Raw genomic sequence first — 27,319 nt, forward strand, 5'->3', positions numbered from 1 at the left:
CCTAGTCCATTATTCAAAACAACCTGAGGGTACTGCCAGCGCAAGTACCATTTCTATCTTTTCTTTAAAGGACAGACACCACTGATGTTAAGAATAGTATTATATTAAAATATTATTGAAGAATCAACAGAAGCAGGGTAAACTTTTCCTGCAACAGTGTGGAGAAAACTCTGTATACTTGCAAAACTCTACATAGCAAATGTACACTCTTCCAAGGCAAGATTCATAGATATTAATTTTTAAACTTGACTTTTTGCAGCTCTAGTACAATATATTAACACAGCCAACTCAGTCAAAGATCTGATTTGCACTAAGAATAAAATGCAATTAAGCAGTTGTTTTTTTCTTGATTCTGGAAGGAAAGCTATAAACCGGCATAGTCAGTAATTGACAAAGAATAAACATCTTGAAAAGATAACAGGATTTTTCTTCTCTTACTGTTCATAAATATTAAATTCAGTATCAACAAAGGAAAATAGCTCAGTGATCTAAAACATTAGTGAGAATGAATGACAATACAAATTTTTACATTGCTAAAGAAGCTACTGAACAAGTCCATCTCAGCTCCTTTTAAGAACAGAAATTGGGAGAGGAGCAATATGATTAAAGAATTCATTTAAATTAGTCAACAGCAAGACCAACAGCACTGATTTTGTATGTAAGGTTAAGGATTGATACAGTAGTTAGGACTAATTTTGCAGGCTGCACATTCTCCTGCAACATCAGATCAGCGGTGAATCTTCTCTTGAAGAACTTCTGATATTGCTTTTCCTTTTTCCTGAAATAAGGTTTTAATATGAAAAGATATAAAGGTGATATCAGCAAGCAGACACTGGCAGAGAGTCATGTAAGAAGGTGGATGTTATCTGATCATCCTATATACCAATATTTACTAGATTTTCAGGAAAACACAAACATTTGATCTCCAGGCTTCAAGATGCTGAAAGTGAAGCCTTCAGAGAACATCTTAAATTGAAAGAAAATATGTATTTGAAAGAGTCAGAATCATCACCAACACCACCCGAAGACAAAGTTACCTGTGAGGTTTCCGACATGACCGTCTCAGGTCATAACACAGGGAATAACCATAGCATTGGCACTTAGCTTGTACTGGGAAAGCTTTCAAAAGTGTAATGTTGCAAGTCTGACTCGTGAAATATGTTCTAAGTCTAGTGCAAGCTAGAATAATTTCAAAACACATAAGAGAAGAACAGGAGTTGTATTTCAAGTGCTGGACAAAGTGGCTTCCTGGTTTATGCTGCAAACTCTTCCTAGTCATCTTCTTTCAGCTATCTTTATGTTCAGCCAACAAAGATCTATGCACAGAAACACACACGTAACAGGTCTCAGAGTCACATTTTAGTTAGAGTGGAGACAGTCATCAGCCTGGGTGCACCAGCCAGGAGGTAGTTTAATTTTTTTAACTGTTTTCATTAGCCTGAGGCCCAGGGATGTGGGTAGGAAGATCCCCTCTGCACTTGCTGTTTCAGTCCTCCCTGAAGCAGATGGCCTGGGGAACTAACAAAGAGAGAGACCAGTCTGTTAGTGGGCAGACAATAATGACTCATGAAGCAACAAGTAGAAAGAGGAAGGAATCATTGTACAGGCACCTATCCCAGGCAATGCTCAAAATATAAACTATCTCATGTTTTGTTTTGTTTTTACAATGTGTCATCATTAAAGAAAGAATCTTGAACTATTCAAGTAATATAAGTAATGCTATAGATGTCCCACCTGAGGAATGCACAACTTTGACTATTCATCATACCTACAAGACAAGAGATACTCAGAGATCAAAAAGCTGAAAAAGTAGTGGGCTATAGTGGATGGCAGTCTATAAAAAGGTTCAATGTTTAGTTAGATTCTTGTTTGATAACCTAAAAGCTCTTCCACTTCATCAATAATTATTGGGTGAAATTATTTCTAGGTCAAACCACAGTCATATTCTCAAATCATCTGGGCCTTTCTGCAACTACCCATGGAAGATTAGTGCTTTTGAAGCCTCCTCCAGCTTTCTCCGTAAGCTTTGCAGTAAATATTGATGACCCTAGACAAAAACTAGCTTTCAAAGCCAGGGGTCTGGGTTGGCAAAAGGAAGAGAAAGCTCTAGATATTCTGGACCTTACTATTAAGTTTCCCACTATGAGCTGCAGAAGGAAAGAGGTATCCTTCAATGTAATCAGGACTGTAAGATACATCCAAATATTAATTAAAGCTGATTCAGTCTACAGAGGTTATCTTGAACAACTGAATTGTAATGAAGAACTGACTGACAAATATCTAGAGGTCTTTAGATAAAACCCTGGATGAAATTTTAATGTTATTTCACTATCCAGCCTGAAAGTAACTAATATACCCAAAATATGAAGCCCATGATATATGCTGCACAATCAGTATTAAGGGATACTTTTACTTGCAGCACCAGACACCAAAACAGAAATTCCACTTTCCTAACACTGCCCCTGAAAAGCAGCCAAAAGAATCCTTCAGTTCTCCAATTTCCTAACAAAAAATGGACACCAAAGCTGACTCAGTAAGGTGACTTTGCTACTCTTTTTCTTCCTGAACACTCCCTAAAGCCTATCAAAAAGAGGCCTGTCTTGCCTCCACCAGTTGCCTATTGAGCAGAAGCCAAACAAGACAAAGGAGAGGTGAGACGAGGCCTACACCTAAAGACTGGAAGAAGCAGAGACAGTGAGCAGAATGTCACCAGTTGCCAGTAGTGTGACCCAGACTGCCTTGCTGTCTTTTCCCAGTGACTTATAAACCCAGTAAACAGCAAAGGCGATATAGCAGAGCGTCAAGAGCAAGAACCTTGCAGAAAAGGTGATCATGGGCCCAACAAAACCTAGGCAGAGAGGAAAAAATTGTCAGCCTTTTCTGCTAGCCCTGCCTGAGGCCATAAGTGAGGCCAAGGGTTCGCAGTACAAAGCAACAAAAGCAGCCTACAAACCTAAGGGCTATGACAATTATCAAGACATTAAACCTGCTCCTCTATCACTGCAAATCCAACAAATGTTAGCCACAAGTCTCGTATTTAAAACCATGGGAATAGACTGACTAAACCTTCATATACCACTTTGAAATCCTACCAAAAAACTCACGACTTCTTGATTCTGTGTATCATTTGTGAAAAAAAACAAGTATGTGCACACTTTGCTGCTTCAAAATATACCTCTAATTGTCCAGATTGTGTCAGTTTACACATGGCAAAATGTGGCTTATACAATTGTATTCTATTTAATAAACTTGCAGGTCTGCCTTAATACCTATGTTAGCAGATGTTTTCCAGCTGAGAAAGGGTGAATTGCAATGCTGCTAAGAAGTGAAAGCAGACGCAGTCAATTTATTAACCCAACTCCAGCAAAAACAAAAGATCTAAGACAGCTGGGAAGACACCTAAGGAGAAATCCAGGTAGCAGCCAGCTTGGTTACAGATTTTGGGATATATTTACAGTAGTTAATTTTGAAGGCTCTGGTATGCTGGGAAAAATAAACCTAAAAGTCTGAAGAAGACAGGTTATGCACCCTTGAAAGTGTCTGTGTTTGGAACAGGGTAGAGAAAATGCCTAACCATAGTGCTGCCATTCAACATTTCCATTGCTAAGTCTTTCTTGATAGGTACTGAGAGAAAGTAATGGGAGGCAAACATTACAGAGAGGTCTAAATATTAGCCATACAATTGTTTGAAAAAGACTGTACTTTCAGCAGGAAGGGAATTCAGAGTTACCATAGCAGCCACCCACTTTCAAAAGAGGGGAGGGGGGAAAAACGGAAGACTTAAGAACTTAGATGAAAAAAGAAGCTATTGTTAACAAGACAATATGTACAGATGCTAGGTGATAAGAACGTGGCTGCACTTAAATAGAGTGAGATAGAGGAATTATTAGATAAAGCATAGACTTTGTTTTTAAATGGGTTGATTGGTGAAATTACACAAGTCTGACATTGTTTATTTCACCCCCTCAGAGACCAAGGACTCTGGATCAGCTTGTTGCCTGCCTGTTTATGTCTTTAAGCTGGTTTCATTTTGTGCGCAGCTGGCTGAAATGTCCAGGGAGGATTCTGTAATAATCCCCCCCTCTCTCACAAGTATTTTTGTCAACCAAAAAGAAAGCACATTTTGTATCAGAGATTATATGCTCATGAAATACTAGCTGAGTAATATATGGAGGTCTTTATGTCCACGCTTTCAATAACTGTTGTACCATGGCTCATACAAAGACTAGGCTACTGTTTAAATTTTCTACTCCAGTGAACAGTGATGAGAAAGTTGTTATTCAGGGCCAACTATCCTGTAAACATCATGACAGTGTAAGAACATGACCCCAAATATTGGAACACTGCATGTCTCTTCCTGGTGTGAAATAAACAGTATTTTTAGCTGCAACCATGCAACAGGATTAAAAAAAAGAAAAAAAAAAAAAAAAGAAGGAAAAAAATAAAAGAAAGACTGCCAATATTGCATCAAGGTCCTAAATTTGCAGGCTACAGCTCAGCAATTCGCCAGTTTGCCTTATTAGGCAGCCCGTAAGAATTCAGAAATCCTGAGAGCAGTTCATAGTGCTTTAATTACATGATTAGTGTCATACATCATACAGCAATACAGTAATGACATAGGATATTTTCATTTCTGCAGTTACTGAAAGATTATAAAGTCATGAAATAGATCACAGCATTTTAATTTTCAATGTTGATGACTGTATATTGACCACAGGCAACATAAGGTTTGCATAAAGTACTCTTGCTTATGTCAAAAGCCATTGATACTAGGTATTAGACCTTACTAATGTCTACTTTTTGTTTTTAAAATACTGTTTCGCTTCCTGCTTTGCAGTAGCTGAACAGTTGGTTTCCTTTAGTTACTGTGACTCATGGCAACAGTGGAAATCCAACTTTACAGATGGATGAGAAAAATAGGAGCAATTAAAATGAAGAATGCTGAATATTTTCTAAAATAGCTTATGCCAAATTTAGAGGTATGTTTCAGTGAAGCAAAGCCTTAGATATCTCCCCAAATAAAGACAATACTATCAGAAGTCTTACACTTGCCTCAAGTTAGAACAGAATTTTATTGCTCACACCTTATTTGCAGATAACACTTGCCTGTACTAACTGATGATCCATACCTCTTACACACACATTGCTCACAAGGAACTTTTGGTAAACATTACTGTCAGTGCTGCAGATTTTAAGCAACTGGTTTTAAAACCGTATTCAGAAGCATGGAGTTGGCACACTGTCTCTGGATGGAGTTGGGATCTTTGCCATGTTGGCAAGTATCCATTTCCAGATCAATCAGGAATTAAAAGTCAGCTCATTAAATACACGCTCAAAAGCAATACACACTCAGACACATACATATCACAGAATCACAGAATCACAGAATGGTACGGGTTGGATGGGACCTCTGTGGGTCATCTAGTCCAACCCCCCTGCCGAAGCAGGGTCACCTACAGTAGGCTGTAGAGGACCTTGTCCAGGCGGGTCTTGAATGAGAAGGAGACTCCACAACCTCCCTGGGCAGCCTGTTCCAGTGCTCCGTCACCCTCAGAGGGAAGAAATTCTTCCTCATGTTCAGACGGAACTTCCTGTGCTTCAGTTTGTGCCCGTTGCCCCTTGTCCTGTCGCTGGGCACTACTGAAAAGAGCTTGGCCCCATCCTCCTGACACCCACCCTTCAGATATTTATAAGTATATATTAGGTCCCCTCACAGCCTTCTCTTCTTCAGGCTGAACAAGCCCAGCTCCCTCAGCCTTTCCTCATAGGACAGATGCTCCAGTCCCCTCACCATCCTTGTAGCCCTCCGCTGGACTCTCTCCAGTAGCTCCTCATCTTTCTTGAACTGGGGAGCCCAGAACTGGACACAGTACTCCAGATGGGGCCTCACTAGGGCAGACTAGAGGGGAAGGAGAACCTCCCTCGACCTGCTGGCCACACTCTTCTTAATACACCCCAGGATCCCATTGGTCTTCTTGGCAGCCAGGGCACACTGCTGGCTCATGGTTAACCTGTCATCCACCAGGACACCCAGGTTCCTCTCTGCAGAGCTGCTCTCCAACAGGTCCGCCCCAAGCCTGTACTGATGCATGGGGTTGTTCCTCCCCATGTGCAGGACCCTGCATTTGCCTCTGTTAAACCTCATCAGGTTCCTCTCTGCCCAACTCTCCAGCCTGTCCAGGTCACGCTGAATGGCAGCACAGCCTTTTGGTGTATCTACCACACCTCCCAGTTTGGTGTCATCAGCAAACTTGCTGAGGGTACACTCTAACTCTTCATCCAGGTCGTTGATGAAGAAGTTAAACAAGGCTGGGCCCAGTACTGACCCCTGGGGGACACCACTAGTTACAGGCCTCCAACTAGACTCAGCGCCGCTGACGACAACCCTCTGAGTTCTGCCATTCAGCCAGTTCTCAATCCACCTCACCGACCACTCATCCAGCCCATACTTCCTCAGCTTCCCTAGGAGGATGTTATGGGAGACTGTGTCGAAAGCCTTGCTGAAGTCTAGGTAGACAATATACACGCGTATATATGCACACATACATACACAGACACACATACAGGCATGCTACTGTTCAAATACTGACAGAATTTAAGGGACGATTCCCACAGTGATCACAGAGGTACACACAGCTTTGCCTAGTTTCTCACTGGCACTATGAGGGCAGCCCTGGGCCCATCCAAAGGGCTACGAAGGACTGATTACCAGCACAGGTCAGGTAAGACTCTCATAGGCATGTGCTGGGACAACTTTACTAAGAACAAGTAAAGCTTAAGTAAAGCTTAAGCCTCTGCTTAAGACTAGAAACATGTGTACTCTAAACTAAGCCAGGGACTACTGCACAGAGTTACCTGAGCGAGATTCATTAGTCACTCTGCCTCTCACATGCCTCCCCACACTTCTCAACAGCAACTAGAACAGCTCTGATGCCAGGCAGTAAACACCAGTTTTTATCGCAGCCCTGCTCATCACTCCCTGTATCAGAGAGGAGAGAGGGAAGAAGGGCTGGACTGTCTTGTAGCCCACTCCATTGCAGAATAAGAGCCAAACTGACTTTGTGTGAGCACTGAGGTACCTATAAATACCAATTCTGGTACCTAAAGACATGCACAGATCTCAGGAAACCTGCAGAGATCAGACACTTACACACGCCCACTCTTCTGCTTCACTCCACTGAAGAATCTGTATTCAGTTGGCTGTTTGCAATTCTATTAATCTGTACTGGGTTAGAACATAGAAAGCAACCACCACCAGTCGCGGGCAAACCCTACCCTTATTCTTTACCACCCAGCAAAGCCTCCTCCCACATTCTCTGGAAATGGGGAAGCAGTAAACCAAGCACCTGGTTATCCTAAATCTATAACCCTTTTTGGACAACTTGCCCTTTCTCACCATTGCCTTAGCTTTCAAGGCTCAGAGAAACGCTAGACCTGTAATTGTCAGAATTAAGTCCAATGAATCAAATTCCCAAAGGCCTCATAGTAACTCACAGAAGGTTTACATATCTAAAACCAGCCAATAGTTGTCTTATCTTCTCCCCATTCCTCCCTCCTCCCCTCACAGTGGGAGCCATTTGCTCTCAAAAAATACAGTGACATTAAATAGCACAATATACTTACAGCCAGATACATAGCTGCATATACGCTTAGTGCTGCTTCTTTGGATGGGAATGTCTTTCTTGCTTTCATGATAAGGTCTGGATTTCCAGTACACGCATGTACGCTACTGATGAATTGTGTATACTGTTTACATCCAAGTGCTGTATAGTTGGGTTTACAAAGTGCAAGAAAATGTGGTGCAAGATTCCCTGTTACTACTTGTCCAGCATTTACAAAGATGTCCGTGGCAAACAGTCCAAATGCATAAATTCCTAAAAAGGGAAACAAAGAGTTAAATTTTCTGACAATTTCACTCCAGGGCAACATATTATAGTATTTATCATAGGAATATACCAGCTCCTTCCATTTAAGAACATGAAAAACCCTCATGTGTATTGCACCCTAAAGATCCTGGCTCACTCACGTTGGAGATGGTACTTTCCTACACAACCACAGCAGCAACACTGCAACATACCTGCACACCTTCTCTCTCTCCATCCTTCAGAGGAGCATGCTCACCTCTTGTGCAAGCAGCCTGCTTTCCTAGGCCTGCTAGCCATGAATCGCCACTGTTCAGGGTAGCTAGCTATACTGGCACCTAACTTTTGCCCATATTCACTAAACAGAAGTGACAGAGGCAAATTCTTCACCCTATAAATCTTCTTGAGAACCAAGTAAGTCAGGCCCTGATAGAGAAGTAACTGGAAAAGTCATAACACATACTGGACAAACATTTTCTTTTCCCTTGCAGCTATAAAGAAGCTGAAGTAATGAATAATTCAATATTGCCATGCACGAGTTGTCTTCATCTGCCTGCTGCTGGGTACATCTCTATGTATGGCATGTTAATCACAGTATCAACACAGTGAGCCAAAGAGCTGTATCTTCGAGGAGCTGCTTATGCTAAAGAGTTTTTTACCAGACATACCAGCAAAGCATTAAGCATGTGTACTTGTTTATTAGAATGGAAATGCATGTATCTGATTACTTAAAACAGATTTCTGCTACTCTGAGGTCCCTTTCTATCCTCTTGGAAGCAGAAAATGAGCTCTCAAAAGAAATGCAAACACAGCACCCTGACTGGGAGGCAAAGCCAGGAGGTGCGTGTTCAAATTCCACCTGAGCTACAGATTTCCCTCTGTATTTCCACGGGCAAGTCATCTTACCTTTCCCATACTTCACTGTGAATATAGTGTGAGTTCTGGCAGTTCCCAACTACATGAGGCATCATGAGGACATTAATGGATGTACACCACAGCAGACACAATGCCACAGAAACATGTACATTTCTAGAGGTCAGGTTTTTTCCTCAGCAAAGCTACATGCCTGAGGATGCTTTCTGGGATCCTGGCTGGTCAGCAGTGTCACACAGACATTAATTTACCTTGAGTCACCCTGAGCTGCTAGATGCTGGTGAGCAGCAGATTGTGCCTAGCTGAGCTGTTGCACAGAAGGGCACATTCAGCAAGCCCCAAGGGTGTGCACTGCCCCAAAATAGGTGGCCACATTACTTTGTTTGAGCACGATGGGTAGTGATGTGTCAACTGGTAGAACAGTACAGATGCCATTGTTCATCCCTTCCCTCCCTCCCACCTATTTTTTGCTTCTGTGAGCAAGGAGGGCCCACCGAGTGGGAAGGAAATGTGGGCACTGATTACACACAGAGGAACTGGAGTGGGAGGAGCTCCTCTTCACCACTCCCCACCTCCTCTGGACCTATGCAAGACAGTCTCACTCTTAATGACTTTTAGCACTCCAATGCGACAGTGAGCAATCGCACTCTCATCAGGCAGCCACAGCTGTCACACCAACTGCAAATACAGACACAGCTGCACTTCCCCTCCACCCCCCTGCGACTGGGGCATGTGGGAGGATTAGCTGCCCCAAGGCTTCATTCCTCCAGCTGTTTCTCTTAGATACAACCATGAGTGAGAAGCAAACAACAGAACTGAGCCCTCTGATGGCATCCCTGCACATATTAAAAGCAGCATCTGGGAATATTCAATAGACATTTTGAGTGGTTGTACTTCTCCCTCCAGACACATTTACAATGAACTAAGCAGAAAGGATGACATCTAGTAAAGTCAATGGGGGAGTTACAACTGACTTCAGTGGAGCATGGATTTTGTACAGTTTTCTACTACAGACTGTAACACAATCTCCAGGTTAAGAAAGCACCTAAACTGGGCTTGACTTCAAACACACATTTATATCCCAATGTCTTCAACTTTGGCTGCTATGTATGCGCATAACCAAAAGAAAACTATCAGCTATAGATATGGCATAAGAACATCTCCCTTCTCCACCTCACCCTACTCCAGGCCTGCTGATTGTTTCTTCCCTCTTGTGGTCCCAATTTTTTCTGTTTTTACTGCTGTTTCTGCAACTATTTTTTTATCCAAACTTCCAAGAAGCTTCATTTGCTACCCAAAAGGGGAGAACTCATTGCACCTGAGTTAAGACTACACAGGAAATGTTGTACGGTTATCTGAACATTTTCCCCACGTCAAAAGTAAGACATAATTGACCACTCTCACCATTCAGAAAATGAAAGCATTAATTTTGCTCATACCGAGGAATCTGATGGTTCTGCGCACCAGTGGATTTATATAACAACAGTCTCCAGTTAATATTGTTTTTTCTTGGTTTTCAAAATCCTTTGTAGCTAACTGTAGACAAAACACTGCAGTTTCTCCAACGATAATCTTAGGGAAGGAGAAAAAGGGGAGAGAAATGGTACATCAGATTACAACAAGTAAAATACACTAATATGACAGAGATGGCTATCTCATCTTAAGGAAGCAAGACCAAAACACCACAAAAGACAACACGAATGCACCAAGTTCTGTACATTAATCGTCTTATGAGGGAAATCTTCCTTTTGGCTTGCTTTACTTTATTTGCATTAAAAGAGAAGAAACTTCCATAACCAGGAATTGGAATCAACATAATATAACCTAGTTTTCAGGATGAGGGGAAAGAGAAAGAAATCTATCAGTTCAAGAACAACAGATCACATAATGCACAAGATGTGGATCAAAGTAAAGGTCTAATCCTGGAAGATGCTGAACATTTCAGTTCCCACGTGGCTTTCACTGACACTCAGCGCTTCACAGGGTCGACCTCTAAATTTTGGACCATGGTGCAGCCAGGGGGAGGGGCGGGGGAGATAAAGAAAGAAAAAAAAAATCACAACAGAGCTCCTATTCACATCAGAGGATTTGTTTGCCAGGAGGTACTTAACAGGGTTTGATTCATATTTTGCCAGCTAAGTTTATCATGTCTGGCTTTAGCTTTGTTCCTCATGCTTGAACAAAGTGTCACCACTGATATTTTAACATTAAGCATGGCCTGTTTCACATTCGTTACACCAAAATGAATAAAGTTCTCACGTCTATAGATCATTCACATTACAAGCGGCAAAAAATAAAAAAAGTTAACCAACTGAAAAAGAAAATTATAGATTCTGAACGTAAAATATCCCCTCTAAGATGCGTATTTACCTGCACAGCAAAACATGACCTTTCATTTCCTCATGACAATTTTGGTATTGAGACTTAATAGCCAAAACCAAGCCTTAAGTGTGTATCTTTCTAAACCTATGATACCGAAGCTTTATAGCACGTAGGAGAGGTATGAGGAAAAAGACTAGAGCAGAAGGGTCAAATACTGACTACTGTATTCCAGCTTTGATTCACTGTGGGATTTCAAGGCAAGGCTCTTCCACTCTTCTTTATGAAAAGCAGTAAAGCTTATTGATAGATACATCACATTTTGATAAACAAGAATGAAGACCAGCAAACTGAATTCTTAATAACACACAAATACAACAAATATTTCCATCAAATCTGATTTATTGCCTCAGTTTTTCTAAACCTTTGACCTAACAGGAAATCATAAACTTTTTTATATATGACAATAGGTCTGAACATTTCTAAACATAGCACAGGTTACAAAAAAAATATGGGCGATGGCTCACAAGCAGAGTTTGTTGTCAACAGGAAGAATGCAGTTAATGACCTTAGTTATTTGTAGATCTACACAGATGACTTTGGACTAAATTGTGACACACACAGAGGAGGAAAGTGCTTCTTATAAATAATGTGGCACAAATAACAAAAATAGCTGTCATGGCAAGTGTGTAAAAAGAAGAATTCAGTTTGCCACAGAAACAGTCATCATTTATTACTTTAGACTGGCTTCAGATCCTAGTGGAAGTTTCAGATGAAACAAATTTCAATGCCTGAACTAACATGTATCCTCTTTCTATTTTGATGCAAGCAAATTTTCAGCATACTGACGTACAATTCCTTCACCTATAATTAAGAAATGATTAGTACACATTTGAAAAATAACTCAACCTTGAATTCAAGTTCATCAAAATTATGACAATGATAAGGAGAATTCAGCCCAATAACCCCTACAGCTCTCATGAAAAAACAAACAAAAAAACATTTTAACATGTTTCATAAAGGTGAGAACTGAAACACTAAGATTTTTTCCTGTGAGTCACAGTAACTCCCTTCTTTCCTCTAGAATAATGAAGCACCAAGGACTAGGCAACCTGAACACAGTCAGATTCTGCATTTAACTGGGGTTTTTTTGCCATATGCAATAAATTCCAGTAAAATTGTTGCAGATTTCCGAACTCCAGGAAAAAGCAGAATCCAGCACAAGGGAAGTATCTGTGATAAACAGTGCTCAACCTTCTGCAAGAACACAAAGAAAAAGTGTGCCAGCAAGCTCAGCTCTCCAGCTCTGAACAGAACCTGCTGATCTAGGAGCACAGGTTCTTCTCTTTAGCTGGTAGGGAAGCTCGGGTCAGCAAATGGGAGAACTGCTTATTCAGTTATAGGAAAGCAGATCCTCACTTCCATCAGTCTGTCTTCTTGCTGCTGGCAAGAATTTTTCGTTGTTACATTTCCTGTCTTTGATGGTGACCTGGATGAAGAAAACGTTCTGCTTCAAGAATAGCAGGGAGCAGTGTTTTAAGTTCTTAGCTGAACGAAAATAGTCTTAGAGTGGGTACGTAGGTGCAAGGGTCAGAACAATGCAGAACTTGGCTAAAGACAAATCTTTGGCTGTAACAGGCCTAGTGCTCTCTACTCTCAGAACTATTTAGAATGGGATATGCCATTGAGCACAACAGTCATTCATCCCTACGCTTGTGTGGCTTTACTTTGATAGAATCGTTCTGGAATTTGGCAATAAATACAGGTTCTGTATCTTTCTGCACTGGCAGCTCAGATAACACTGTTCTCCTTCCTCCATCTTTCAGCACAAGCACTGCTCATCTCAATAATCAGCCTACTGATGTTTCAGAAATGGAAGGAAAATATTTTTCAACCTCAGCAAGTCCCAGGAGAGATTGTGTTTCCCAATGCAATTCCTTCCCCTTCTCTCCAGCTCCACTGACAATAAACAGCTCTACAGGGTAGAGGAAACAAAGGGCGATCTCTCTCTTGCCCTTTACCATCATTTGCATGCCTGGTATATTCCAGGAAGGCATAATTTCTGTATTACCTCTGGCACAGGGACCGCCATTACCCCTTGCACTGCATATGCGAGTTGCAACCAGTCAACAAATGACATTTAATACAACAGAAATACTTATGCACTTCTTGGCTAAGTCTTGGGGCAAAAAGCTTCTGGAATATTCTAAAACTGACAGTGAAGGATTGCAATGGAGAATCTGAAAGCTCTGACAACATAAACTTTTGGAGAATCTGAAAGCTCTGACAACATAAACCTATACAAGTTTGGGTACAGAAATACAATGTGCAATGAAAAAAGTGAGGATATTAGAAGTACCTTTTCCTTATTCTGTCTAACAGGGTCATACTACTTCAGATCACAGATTTCCTGAAGAATGATATACATTAAAATTCTTAGCTCACAGATACTTTAACAGCTGTTAAAAGCAGGGACCATTCTCCCCTAAGGCTGAGAAAACCTTCTGACATACAATTACAGCATGTAAAGTATAAGGAAAAGAACAATTTTCACCTGAAGACCTAACAATACAAAGTGCAGGTTTTCCAGTATTCTAAAGTATACACATATAAATAATTTTTACAGTCCTTTGATAAAAATTCAGTGTACATAACTATTAGAAGAAGGAGAAAGACAAGAATTATCACCCTGCAGGCATTGGCCTAAGCTCTGACAGGTAATGATCATGTTCTTGTTCTGCTACAGCTTCCCTCTATAGCTGCAGGGAAGGCCCTTAGCCCTGGTTCACAATATATAGTGTAATAGGAACAAGGCAAAAAACCCACCCCACATAAAGCTTAAATATATTTCATTTAATATTAAATAATAATATAATATTAATACATACATCATAAACCAGCATTTACATAATCCTTTCTTTTAATGGAAGCATGGAAAAGAAATATTAACCCAGCAAAATCTAAATTGCAGGAAAAGTTATCATAACCATCTCCATGGCAATCATATCCTGTCTGCGATGCAACAACCCATTCGACAGTCAGTAACAGAGTTTGTGAGAGGTGAGATCTAAAAGTAATATTTCTTCTTGTTTCACTTCTTAGCTTCTGATTAATTTTTTAGCTCATTTATTATCACGGTGGTTTTGTACTAGCAATACATTTATAGTCAAACACCCAATACCTGGCTGTCCCCTTCTTGTTGTCTGCACAGGATACTTGCAGTGTTTAGCGCACATTCCCTACACTGATTCCTTCCTCCCAAATAAGTTCAGGTTTTTTCTGCATTAGTCATTTTTCTGAATCCAAGCAAGCTGTTCCTAGTTTTATCACTGCATGTCAATTTAGAAATCCAATTTGTCCTTCCCAAAATCATCCATCCAGTATATTCTTAACATGGTTCTAAATTCTGAGCTCTTTTTCAACTGGAAATGTCAAACCTGACTCATTTCAAATATTAGAGCTAGAGCAGCTCTGACCTTGTTGATCTTTCAGTAAACTGACTCCATAAACAAACTCCCCTTAATGTCATGTATGATTTACAACAGCCAGCACCTATGTAAATAAATGACCCTAAATCTGCACTTCTCAAATACTAATGAGGTTTATTTTGTGGACTACCTTCTCATAGATGAGATAATTTCCTATAAAAACCCAGGATTCAAGTAAGAATTAAATATTCATTTGGATGACAAGATATCGGAGGCTATATTAATGCATTTAAACAAGATAAATCCTGAAATTTAAGGCTGATAATCTCTATTTGGGACTAGGAAAGAAATTTCTGTGTACACCTTCATAGATTTCCAGTTAACACCTACTTGAAGGTATACAAGTGTTCACGAAATACATCATCTGGGCCAGAGAACGTGGTAGAATACATGATTCCGTGTCTGCCAATTCTCAGGGTTATGCTGTAGCTACAGCAACCACTCAGATAGATGAGTAACACTGATAAGCAGTTATTGCATTGAAAAGACCTCTAAATTTTCATCCATGTTCTGAACTTCAAGAACAGTCGACAACACTGTGCACTGTAATTTCTCTTGTGACTTCTTCACATTCACTGTATTTCTCTCACTTAGGCATGACTTCAGCACTAACCAAGGCTTCTGTGAAACCACCTTCAAGAAGTAACATGGCAAGGGACTGTCCCTTTGGGGAAGGAGCACCTCAGGCAGCCCACAGCTCTGCTTTTCTCTCTAGAATGAAATTCCTCATACTTCCTTATCAGGCAGGAAGGGAAGCTGGGAACTGGAACTAAAAATCTTGGAGATGATCTCTCTATCTCTAGGCAAATTGTTATCACTTCAGTTGCATGGCCTCCCCATTCACTTAAGAGTTCCCACTTAAGTGTAGGGTAGATCTCTTTTAAAAACTTGGCTTCCATAGGCTTTGATGTTCCTGTTCTTTATCTTTTTTCTTAACTTCTAGCAAAACCATGGGCTATTTCTGGCCTATTTCCTCTCTAAAAATGCCATCATACCACGGACCATAGTGGTCTCTAGAGTTTGGAAAATCTAGCAGCATAAACCTTGGTCTTTAGTGATGCTGTTGATAAGCTCCACTCTCCACTTTAAGCTAAAATTGTTGTGTGAGGTGACAGCCCTGGCAGGAAAAGCAGCAACAGTATTTCCAGCAGCAGCAATTTCAAGTTCATTATGCAGTGCTTTCCCTTGAGGCCATTTTCTTTGTGTTTTTCTTGTTCTCATTGCTTCTTGCTTGCTCAGACTGGCAGCAAATGCCCTGGTTGATTTTCACAGAAGCACATTTTCCATACTAAAAAATGACCACTAGTTTTGAAGAAAATGAAACAATAAATCCTAGATAAATCTGTCTGCTGTTGATTAAATACAAAATATCCCCTCCTTGCATTCAGCATGGAGATACAAGCCCATACTGCATAGCAGCTGCTGAAGGTCTGGAGAAAAGATGTGAAAAGAAAATTGCTTTTCTAGAGAAAGATGTGGGAAAAAAAAACACTCAGCCTTTTTTCCCAGTAAATTTTGTTTTAAAAATATGTACTCTCCATTTTATGAGAAAAATACCAAAATTTTAAGAGAGTTCTTGGTATATATTTTGTCATGGCTATTTACAAAAGAAAAATAACAGTATAAGATTATATACTAATAATCAAATATGATCTGTTTTACTTATTTCTCTGTAGTGCAAAGTATGGTTATAGACTACTAAACAGTAATGTTACAGGGACAAATATCTTTACTGCTCTTTGTAATACACTGCATACATAGACAGTATGTAACAATGGTGAAGGCTGCTCACTTCATGAAGACCTCGCTGCTATTTGAAAGCAAGAGGCACATAATAACCAAGCATTTATAACCAGGGAGCTTCAAGTGAACTCCATGAGCACATAATCACAGAGACAGGGACAACTTCATCATTCACTGAATTATCTTCATTCCTTTACAACAGAACAGAAAAAAATTAAATATTTTTAAGTACAGCATCTTTAAAAGCTTCCTTCCCCCTCCCCTTTTCTTTTTTTCCCCGAACTGAGCGATTGATCATGTACGCAAATAACATCTCCTCTAGAGCATGCATGCATTACCCAACAGGCAAAGGCTCTGCACAGCAGCACACTGTCACCAGGGCTGGAATCACACAACACCAGAGCAAAGTTTGGTTACATGAAAGATCATTTTGACAAACAGTTACCAGGATCCCACTGTTCTGAGTGCAGCTAAGAGAAGGGCCTTGTGCCATCATCACTGCGGGCCAGAGGGCAAATCTTGGCGTGTGACATCAGGTCCTGCAGTTGATGCTCTGCGACAGAAGCAGAGGGGCGAGCAAGCAGCCCCACACGGTGCGCTGGCCCTGCCGCGCTCCGCTTTGATGGGAACATTCACTCCACATGCCCACACATGGGCACTTTACCCACTGTGCTTGGCATTACATCCCCTGCTCATGTCTACTAAACCTTTTATATTGCTGTGAGATGAAGAGCATCCAGCTACTCTGCACTGCAGTTCTCCAGGGGATTAGAATGCCCAGGACACTAGGAAAACAAGCTCAGTAATGCTATCATTGCAGTCCGTGGGCCAAATATGTGCCTGGCACCTAGCTCCAAAACTATGTAACTGCTGGCACAGTTTCACAATACTGAGACAAGTACTCTTGGTGAACATATTCCAAGAGGTAGGAGATAACAGACTTTGGTGAGAACTCTTTTGCCCATGCACCAAGCTTTTCTAATTGTAAAAAATACAACCTAAAAGCTAGAAAAGAAAATTAATCTAGAGAAAATTCTCAACATCCAAAAAAACTAGTAATTTTGATCTGAAAATGGTGAGGAGAAAAGAATTAATTAAAAACTGCCTTCTAAAAGCATCAATACACTTTTCAAAAGGCAAAGATACTTCAGGTTGACATATTCCAGATAAGGTTCTTATAATAGAGAATTTATACAGGTTTAAAATTATTCTCATTTTCTTTTTACAAAAATTATGATGTCATGATCGAAAGTTTCCAAGCTCCACATTTCACTTTAAAGACACACCTCATCAGAAAGATGGGTTGTAATACGAGCAGAGATCAACTAATTTTTGTCTCTGGATCTCTGAGTAATACCTGAAAAAGGCTGTTATTACATATAATTATTTCATTAGGGATTTTGAAAAAGAACTTTACATCAAAAATTTTCTTTGTTCAGCTGCTTAGCTTCAACCTTTAAAATACCATAATATTTACAAAGGAAAAACAAAACATTCAACGCCTTACCATTTATCATACAATAGTTTCGGTTGGAAGGGACCTTTAAATGTCATCTAGCCCAACCCCCCCTGCAGTGAGCAGGGACATCTTCAACTAGATCAGGTTGTTCAGAGCCCTGTCCAACCTGGCCTTGAATGCTTCCAGTGATGGGGCATCTACCACCTCTCTGGGTAACCTGTGCCAGTTTCACCACCCTCAGTGCAAAAAATTTCTTCCTTATATCCAGTATAAATCTACCCTCTTTAAGTTTAAAGCCATTACCCGTTCTCCCATCACAACAGGCCCTACTAAAAAGTGTATCCCCATCCCTGCTGGCCACGCTGCTTTTGATGCAGCCCAGGATACGGCTGGCCTTCTGGGCTGCGAGCGCACATTGGTGGCTCATGTCCAGCTTTTCATCCACCAGTAACCCCAAGTCCTTCTCGGCAATCCCTTCATCCCCCAGCATGTATTGATACCAAGGGTTGCTCCAAACCAGATGCAGGACCTCGCACTTGGCCTTGTTGAACTTCATGTGGTTTGCATAGGCCCACTTCTCGAGCTTGTCCAGGTCCCTCTGGATGGCATCCCACCCTTTTAGTGTGTCAGCTGCACCACGCAGCTTGGTGTCATCTGCAAACTTGCTGAGGGTGCACTGAATCCCACTGTCTATGCCACTGATGAAGATATTAAACAGTACTGGTCCCAGCACAGACCCCTGAGGGACACCACTTGTCACTGATCTCCATCTGGACATTCAGCCGTTGACCGCTACCCTCTGGATACAACAGTCTAACCAATTCCTCATCCACTGAACAGTCCACCCATCTCTCCAATTTAGAGAGAAGGATGTTGTGGGGAACCATGTCACAGGCCCTACAGAAGTCCAGATAGATGACATATATAGCTCTTCCCTTGTCGACTGATCTAGTCACTCCAACACAGAACACCACTAGGTTGGTCAGGCAGGACTTGCCCTTGGTAAAGCCATGCTGGCTGTGTCGAATCAGCTCCCTGTCTTCCATGTGCCTTAACATAGCTTCTAGGAGGACCTGTTCCATGATCTTCCCAGGCACAGATATGAGGCTGACAGGTTGGTAGTTCCTTCTTCCTACCCTTTTTAAAAACAGGTACAATGTTTCCCTTCTTCCAGTCACTGAGGACTTCATCTGACTGCCATGACTTTTCAACTATCATGGCGAGTGGCTTGGCAATGACATCAGCCAATGACCTCAGGACTTCGGGATGCATCTCGTCAGGTCCCATAGACTTATGTATATTCAGGTTCCTCAGGTGGTCACGAACCTCATCGTCTTTTATAGTGGGAGGGACTTTGCCCCCCCAGTCCCTGCCTTGTGATCCATCCACTAAAGAGGTGTGGGAAAAGAGGTTGCCAGTGAAGACTGAGGCAGCAACGTTGCTGACAAGCTTAGCCTTCTCTTCATCCATTGTTACTAGTTTCCCAGTCAAATCCTATTAGAAGATAATTTCACATAGCACATTCAGCTCTGCACTCAGTTGTATCAAGGAAGTCTTCTATTGAACTTCAAGTGATACACGTGAAAAAGACTGTGGTTTCTTATGGCCGGGCCTTGTTAAACCTCTTTGTATCTTGCCTGTCCAAGAAAACAGTACTTTCTTCTGTCTGCTAAGGGAGATTGGTTTCTCAACCCTTCTGTGCAAGGTGAAAACATTATTCCTTGATAAAAACTATACAAATGTTTGTGATAGCCATACCAACGACCATTTCGGACGCGGTTCTGTGCAGCCTGCTCTGGGTGACCCTGCTTCGGCAGGGGGTTGGACTAGATGACCCACAGAGGTCCCTTCCAACCCCGACCATCCTGTGATTCCTGTGATTTCCAGCATCAATGTTACTTTATGCTTTAAGCCTTGGGTGATATACACAACTGCACTTCTCTACCCAGGACGAACATTCAGTTGCAAAATTGAACATAAAGAGTCCTTCATCCTCATTCAGCCTCATATGGGTGACATTATTGTGGGTGTGTACTACAGGCCACCTGATCAGGAGGAGGAAGTTGATGAGGTCTTCTACAAGCAGCTGCAAACAGCCTCGCAGTCTCAGGCCCTGGTTCTCATGGGGGACTTCAACCACCTTGACATCAGCTGGGAAGACCACACAGCTACACACACACAATCCAGCAGGTTCCTGCAGAACATCAACGATAACTTTCTGATGCAAGTGGTGGAGGAACCAACAAGGAAAGGCACTCTGCTGGACCTTGTGTTAACAAACAAGGAGGGACTGGCTGAGGATGTGAAGGTTGGAGGTAGACTCGGCTGCAGCAACCATGAAATGGTGGAGTTCAGGATCCTGCGTGGAGGAAGCAGGGCGATAAGTAGGATCAAAACCTTGGACTTCAGGAGAGCGAACTTTGGCCTCTTCAAAGAGCTACTTAGAGGAATCCCGTGGGCCAGGGCTCTTGAAGGCAGGGCGGTCCAAGAGTGCTGGTCAGTGTTTAAATGTCACTTCCTCCACGCTCAGGAGTGGTGCATCCCCCTGAGAAAGAAATCTAGAAAAGGAGGCAGGAGACCCACATGGATGAGCAAGGAGCTTCTAGCGGAGCTCAGGTAGAACAGAAAGGTCCATGGAATGTGGAAAGAGGGGACAGGCCACTTGGGAGGAGTACAGGAATGTTGTCAAAGCATGCAGGGATGCAACGAGGAAGGCTAAGGTCCACCTGGAATTGAATCTGGCAAGGGATATCAAGGACAACAAGAAAAGCTTCTTCAAGTACATCAGCAGCAAACAGAAGACTAGGGATAATGTGGGGCCGCTGCTGAACGAGGTGGGTGTCCTGGTGACAGAGGATGCAGAGAAGGCAGAGCTACTGAATGCCTTCTTTGCTTCAGTCTTCAGTGCCAAGGCAGGCCCTGAGGAATCCCAGGCCCTAGAGGTAAGAGAGGAAGCCTACATAGAGGATGACTTTCCCTTGGTCGAGGAGGACTGCGTGAGGGATCGCTTAAGCAATCTGGACGCCCACAAATCCATGGGCCCCGACGGAATGCACCCACGAGTGCTGAGGGAGCTGGCGGATGTCATTGCTGAGCCACTCTCCATCATCTTTGAGAGGTCCTGGAGGACAGGAGAGGTGCCCGAGGACTGGAGAAAAGCCAGTGTCACTCCAATCTTCAAAAACGGCAGGAAGGAGGACCCAGGAAACTACAGGCCGGTCAGCCTCACCTCCACCCCAGGAAAGATGATGGAGCATGTCATTCTAGAGGTCAGCATCAAGCAAGTGGAGGAAAAGAAGGTTATCAGGAGTAGTCGGCATGAATTCACCAAGGGGAAATCATGCCTGATCAATCTGATAGCTTTATATGATGGCATGAATGGCTGGGTAGATGAGGGGAGGGCAGTGGATGTTGTCTACCTCGACTTCAGCAAGGCTTTTGACACAGTCTCTCATAACATCCTCCTAGGGAAGCTCAGGAAGTATGGGCTGGATGAGTGGTCAGTGAGGTGGATTGAGAACTGGCTGAATGGCAGAATTCAGAGGGTTGTCGTCAGCGGCGCTGAGTCTAGTTGGAGGCCTGTAACTAGTGGTGTCCCCCAGGGGTCAGTACTTGGCCCGGTCTTATTCAACTTCTTCATCAATGACCTGGATGAAGAGTTAGAGTGTACCCTCAGCAAGTTTGTTGATGACACAAAACTGGGAGGAGTGGTGGATACACCAGAAGGCTGTGCTGCCATTCAGCAAGACCTGGACAGGCTGGAGAGTTGGGCAGAGAGGAACCTGATGTGGTTCAACAACGGCAAGTGCAGGGTCCTGCACCTGGGGAGGAACAACCCAATGCACCAGTACAGGCTTAGGGTGGACCTGCTGGAGAGCAGCTCTGTGGAGAGGGACCTGGGTGTCCTGGTGGATGACAAGTTGACCATGAGCCAGCAGTGTGCCCTGGCTGCCAAGAAGGCCAATGGGATCCTGGGGTGCATTAAGAGGAGTGTGGCCAGCAGGTCAAGGGAGTTCTCATTCCCCTCTGCTCTGCCCTAGTGAGGCCCCATCTGGAGTACTGTGTCCAGTTCTGGGCTCTCCAGTTCAAGAAAGATGAGGAGCTACTGGAAAGAGTCCAGCGGAGGGCTACAAGGATGGTGAGGGGACTGGAGCATCTGTCCTATGAGGAAAGGCTGAGGGAGCTGGGCTTGTTCAGCCTGAAGAAGAGAAGGCTGCGAGGGGACCTTATAAATGCTTATAAATATCTTAAGGGTGGGTGTCAAGAGGATGGGGCCAGACTCTTTTCAGTGGTGCCCAGCGACAGGACAAGGGGCAACGGGCACAAACTGAAGCATAGGAAGTTCCATCTGAAGATGAGGAAGAACTTCTTCCGTCTGAGGGTGACGGAGCACTGGAAGAGATTGCCCAGGGAGGTTGTGGATTCTCCTTCTCTGGAGATATTCAAGACCCACCTGGACGCGGTCGTGCGCAGCCTGCTCTAGGTGACCCTGACTTGGCATGGGGGTTGGACTAGATGACCCACAGAGGTCCCTTCCAATCCCTAACATTCTGTGATTCTGTGATCCCTTTTTGAATAAAAACTGATCACATAAAAGGCATCTCTTAAAGATTCTGGTCACAAAGTAGTGGTTTTACAGTCAGAGCCAACTGTTCTCAGAGGCTGAAAGTAAGAAGAATATTTGAATTTCCTGCTTTTCATACTGTCTTACTGCTATCTCACTTCTACACAAGGTCAGCCACATTTTGCACATACGTTATTTCCGAGATCAGTTCAAGAAAAGCCGCTTTCACTCAAATGCCATAGTTATCAAACAACTGAAACTGAAGGACCAAATACTGTCCAGTATAAGCATCTCATGTGTTAATATAACTATGAGAAAAACAGGCTGCACATACGATTAATATCTGTAAGATTCCACAAAAATTGTTTTCCGGATTTTTGTGGAAAAATATGTGTGTCTGCAAAACATACACACGTAATTGTTTTTTTACTTACGTTTGTTACTGTCAATTAGTATTTGATTCATAATAATAAATTTCAGCAGACAGCTCAATAAAACAATTCTACACTTTTTTATTAAAAATTACCTTCACAATAAAACAGCTTTATTTGAAAGCACATAACTAGCTCCACTCTCGTTATAATGGCCTCTGTTTAAGCATCTCTTCCTTCACAATCATCTTAGGCTACAGCATAATTGCCAACCCACCAAATAACATTAAGGTCATTATCTTTTTCCAGTTGAAATCAAATGTAACATCCTCACTAAACTTAACAGGGGCTAGATTAGTCATGAAATCCTATGACAGTCCAGATTAAAAGCAATACTTCAGTCAAAGAGGAGAAACGGACCTTAGCTACGAATGTCATCCCAAGAAGATAATAAAATAAAAATATATGAGGCAAAGCAAATTTTACAGGGGAGTAATACTAAATATTTGGGAAAGAGTTTTAACAGATCAGATAAATCAGAAAGAAAAGTCCAAAACTGTAATGCCCACTCCGGAGTGTCTTACCTTAAAGCAATTCTTCTTATGCAATACTTTATAGTCTTCACACTGTAAGCAATTACAGCAAAGGATCCATGTGTTGTTAAAAGTACTTTAAAAGCTGTTGCATGGGAAGCATCTAATCCAGAACTATGACTTTATTCTGAGCTGTCTCACATCAGGGTTACCTGTACATAGTATGTGCATTCAGCATAAAATCAGCAGCAAAACTACTGAGCAACAAACCCTGACAGTATTAATCCACATTTCTAGTGCCTGTGAAAGCCAGGAAACAAATGACCAAATAAAAGCTTTCAAAGAAAAGTAGAGAATGCAACTTGTATTGACACTTCAGTCACATAGTCAAAGTGAATGAAGCCATGGCTCTACCAAAGTTAACTTCTGAAGCTTCACTGACTTCAGGCAGACCCATGATGTTATTCCCGGAACAGTCACTAGAGATGCTGATCAGTGAGAAAGGATCAGAAAGAAAAAGAGATCAGAAGTCTCTCTTCCAGACACTCTTCAAACAACCAGTAAACCCAGACCCAAAACAATGTGTGACCATTCACCTGCACCTCTTTCCTCCGACTTGAAAGCTGTAATTTCACAGTGTGCAATTATTTCTGCTTAAGAATGTTATTATAATAAATTAATATACTGAAGTGATGTTTACTAGAAACAGAATCTTAATGAAGGCATAGAAGTGAGAGCAGAGAACTGTTTATGAGCATCACAAGTTTTATTAATTACTTACTTCTTCTCTTAACAATGCAATGGTAGTGAATTAGCCAGCTAGCTTTTACACAGAACATTGCATAGCAGTAGTGTATCCCATTTGTCTTTCTTTGATACGTATACACGTAGAAAGACTGTTTCAATCATGATTCTGTATAGCCTGTAGATCAAATACAGGGCATTTACTTTATGGTTTTCTGCAAATATGATTTGCACCGCTCTCGTCACACTTTCAACTCGGCTACACAATGTCTATTTTACTGCTCCTGCCACAAATCCAGATGGCTGCAGATGTGCAGCTGGCAACACTATGTTGCCTGACCCTGTTTAGGAGTTTACACAATGCAGTGCTTGAATTAAGAGGAAGTCCCAAGTGTCCTCATTAGCACAGCAGCCAAAGAGCTGAAACAGGAGCAGCAACAGTGGGAAATTTTAGCAAAAAATTCCTAGTACAGGAAATGCCTAGAAGACAAAGGGGAGATTGTATACTTTGCTGTGAAGACAGCAGAGCATAAAAACAGCTCTTTTAGGCATGCAATGGCATTCTGAAAACTAATTGCGAAGTCTACAGGCCAAAGTAAGCCCAGTTACTCTTCTCCAATATGTGTCTGTATCTCCTTCCACTTATGAAATAGGGCATAATGGTTTACCTTAACAAGGATCACCTCCTTTGCACAGACTGTAAAATAATAGTAAACATGTTGCTGGCTTTATCAAATATCTTCAAAACAGCTCAAGTGGCGGGAGAAGTGTTTTAAGGATGAATGAGTCTATTCAAAAAGTTTAAATCTTGTGAAGCTTTGACATTGGCTGTCTTCAAGGTAGACTTTATAAGAGCTGGCATTTGGTCTTCTCTGTGAAGACAATAAAGGGGTATTAGATAAAATACATAATTTTTATGTAAATGTATGTACATATATTGTGTTTTTAATCAGTGTTGGATGTAATCTCTCATTATTTGAGCAACTGATGTTATTACTAGAAAGAGAAGTTCAAAGTACGCTGTGTTGAAAGATGCTTTCGCACATTTGGTGATACAATAACCTTTTTAGGTATTCTGGTGTGGTGAACTAATTCTTTCAGGCATTACTTTTTTGCCGTTGGCATTCAAGATTAAAAACATGTAAACTAAACTACGGATACAAATCAACCATCTAAACATGTCTATTTTGTGGCAGCATGTTGTGCATCCAGACTTGCATATGTAAATATACTGAGTTTTTTAAAGAAATAGTCTCTGCTTTATGATTTCCTTCTACTTCTAATCACACAACAATCACAATCAATTCACAAACAAAAGAAATACTGAGTAAAACTGCAGTACTGACTCTTAAAATGAATGTGGTTCTACAAAAAGATTCTGTCAGCACCACAGGCATTCACATACACTTTTCCATCTCAGGAAAGTCTTGCCATTTCAAGTGGCACTGAAGCATGTGATTAAATCCCACCAATACCAAGATAATTAATTAAAAATTAGTACATACCTAGCTCTTGTATAACTGTGTTCATGCACAAATCTCCTAGTGCTTTACAGAGAAGCCTAGCTTCACAACTACCACTTAACAGCTAGGCAGTAAAGGCTAACTGTACGTCCTGCTTGGGTGGCCAGATCCCTTTATCAAGGCAAAGCCTGACAGAGCTCACTACCCAGCTCCGTGCAATTCATTCTGCCAGCTGCAGATGTCCGCAAACTACTTACATACCCCAAGGTCACTCTGCCTACAAATCTCATCTGCCTGCACTAAACGCTCTGGAAAGAGTCTCCATGACTGACTGAAGCGCTGACTCCAGTCAAGTGTGAGCACCCAGCAAAGAGGACCATCATAACAGCTGGACTGTCCACATGACCATTCACATAAGCATGCTTGTAGCCTACAGTACAACGCAGCACAAGCTCCTCGGTCCTTCCTCTGGGACACTGAGACTCACGTCTGTGCAGTTTGAATGCATGATGACAGCAGCCTCAAGGCTGGCCTCAGGGCAGAGCTCATATACACACCAACAGGTCCAAGGACACCCTCCATAGGAACAGGAGAGGCAGAAACTGAGTAGTGAGCTCTGGACACCAAGCTCAATCTGTGTAAATATGATCAAACTACTGTTAAGTACGTGCCAAAACTTGGGCATGTCCACACATTGTTCTACACAGAGATGAACTCCTGCACAGAACCATGCACTTCAGCGAATGGGGAGGTCAGACTTCAGACATCAGGCAGAAGCAGTGTGACCGCATGAAGTTTCCACTTGTCAGCAGAGCCATGTTATGGACAGTCTGTGCACCCACTCTGTAAAATCCAAAAAGCTCGTATGTATCGGCCTAAGTCTTAATTACAGCAGGTCAAGCTCAAATACTTCACCTTATGCTCCCCACATGCTGCAAGATGCACATGGTTGGTTAGTGCAGCTGAGCTGACCCGTGCTTAACAAATCTTTAAACAGAATTAATTCAGTCACATCTGAGCCCTAGATTGCTATGGACAGGTCACAGAAATCCCTATTACTACTAAAATAACTATACTGGGAAGCTGTGTTCCATTTACTGATTCTAATATTTAATACTTGATTTACAAGGAGGCAAACTACAAATTGACCAAAGAAAGTATTATTCAGAGTTTGAATGATAAAAAAATGCGTGACTCAGATGCCTTTTAGAGACAGCATGAAACCTACCAGCCTGAAACAACGGGCATTTCAAAATGTTATACAGAGAAAGAAAAAAGAATCAGAACAGCAGGATACTGTTGGGCTGACTTCTGCTCTTGATAGCTTTTTGAAAAATTATATTTATTATTTAGAAATTAAAAACCTTTAGTTTAGGAATGAATGCCTTTATACATACTCCTTAACCCTACATAGGTGAGAGGGAGGAAGTAATACCTGCAGAAAAGGAAAAATACTATTTGTAATAAGAAAGCCCTTAAATCACAGCTATATTTTATTATCATTGGCTTTACATTAATAAAGATATAAGGTTAATGAAATTTTCATATAAATATATAATGTATAATAATTATACAATGGATAATTGTGATACATTTATATAATGCACGCAAAATTACAGGTAACAGTGTATGTTGTCCAGAATGGTAAGCAGAAATAGAATCCACAGCCTACAGAGTTTTCACCCAGTATAACCAAAGGGTTGGGATTTTTTTATGGTGCTTCATACCCCAGGAAATGGCATCCAGGGCTGAGAATCAGTTCTGAAGAGGTACCAAACAATTTATTAGACTAACAATAGATTAAAAAAAAATCTTAATATATACAGTAATTTTTCTACTGTAGATTTCTTAGTGCTTTACACAGAAAATAAATATATTCCCACTTTCAGGTGAATAGAAG

General features: G+C 41.7%; 1 protein-coding gene across 8 annotated transcripts in view; it reads right to left on the minus strand.

Annotated features, from left to right (window-relative positions):
* PLPPR5 (phospholipid phosphatase related 5) overlaps positions 1-27,319 on the minus strand; it is a 103,232-nt gene that overhangs the window by 67,436 nt on the left and 8,477 nt on the right. For all 8 annotated transcript variants that reach the window (XM_075425003.1, XM_075424998.1, XM_075425000.1 and 5 more), the window contains exons 2-3: positions 10,175-10,307; positions 7,624-7,874 (exon numbers count right to left, since the gene is read on the minus strand). In XM_075425003.1, the coding sequence (XP_075281118.1) occupies positions 7,624-7,874; positions 10,175-10,307 (384 nt within the window). The remainder of the gene's footprint in view (positions 1-7,623; positions 7,875-10,174; positions 10,308-27,319) is intronic.

This window comes from Opisthocomus hoazin, chromosome 6, assembly GCF_030867145.1.
Source record: "Opisthocomus hoazin isolate bOpiHoa1 chromosome 6, bOpiHoa1.hap1, whole genome shotgun sequence".
In the NCBI taxonomy this organism is placed as follows: domain Eukaryota; kingdom Metazoa; phylum Chordata; class Aves; order Opisthocomiformes; family Opisthocomidae; genus Opisthocomus; species Opisthocomus hoazin.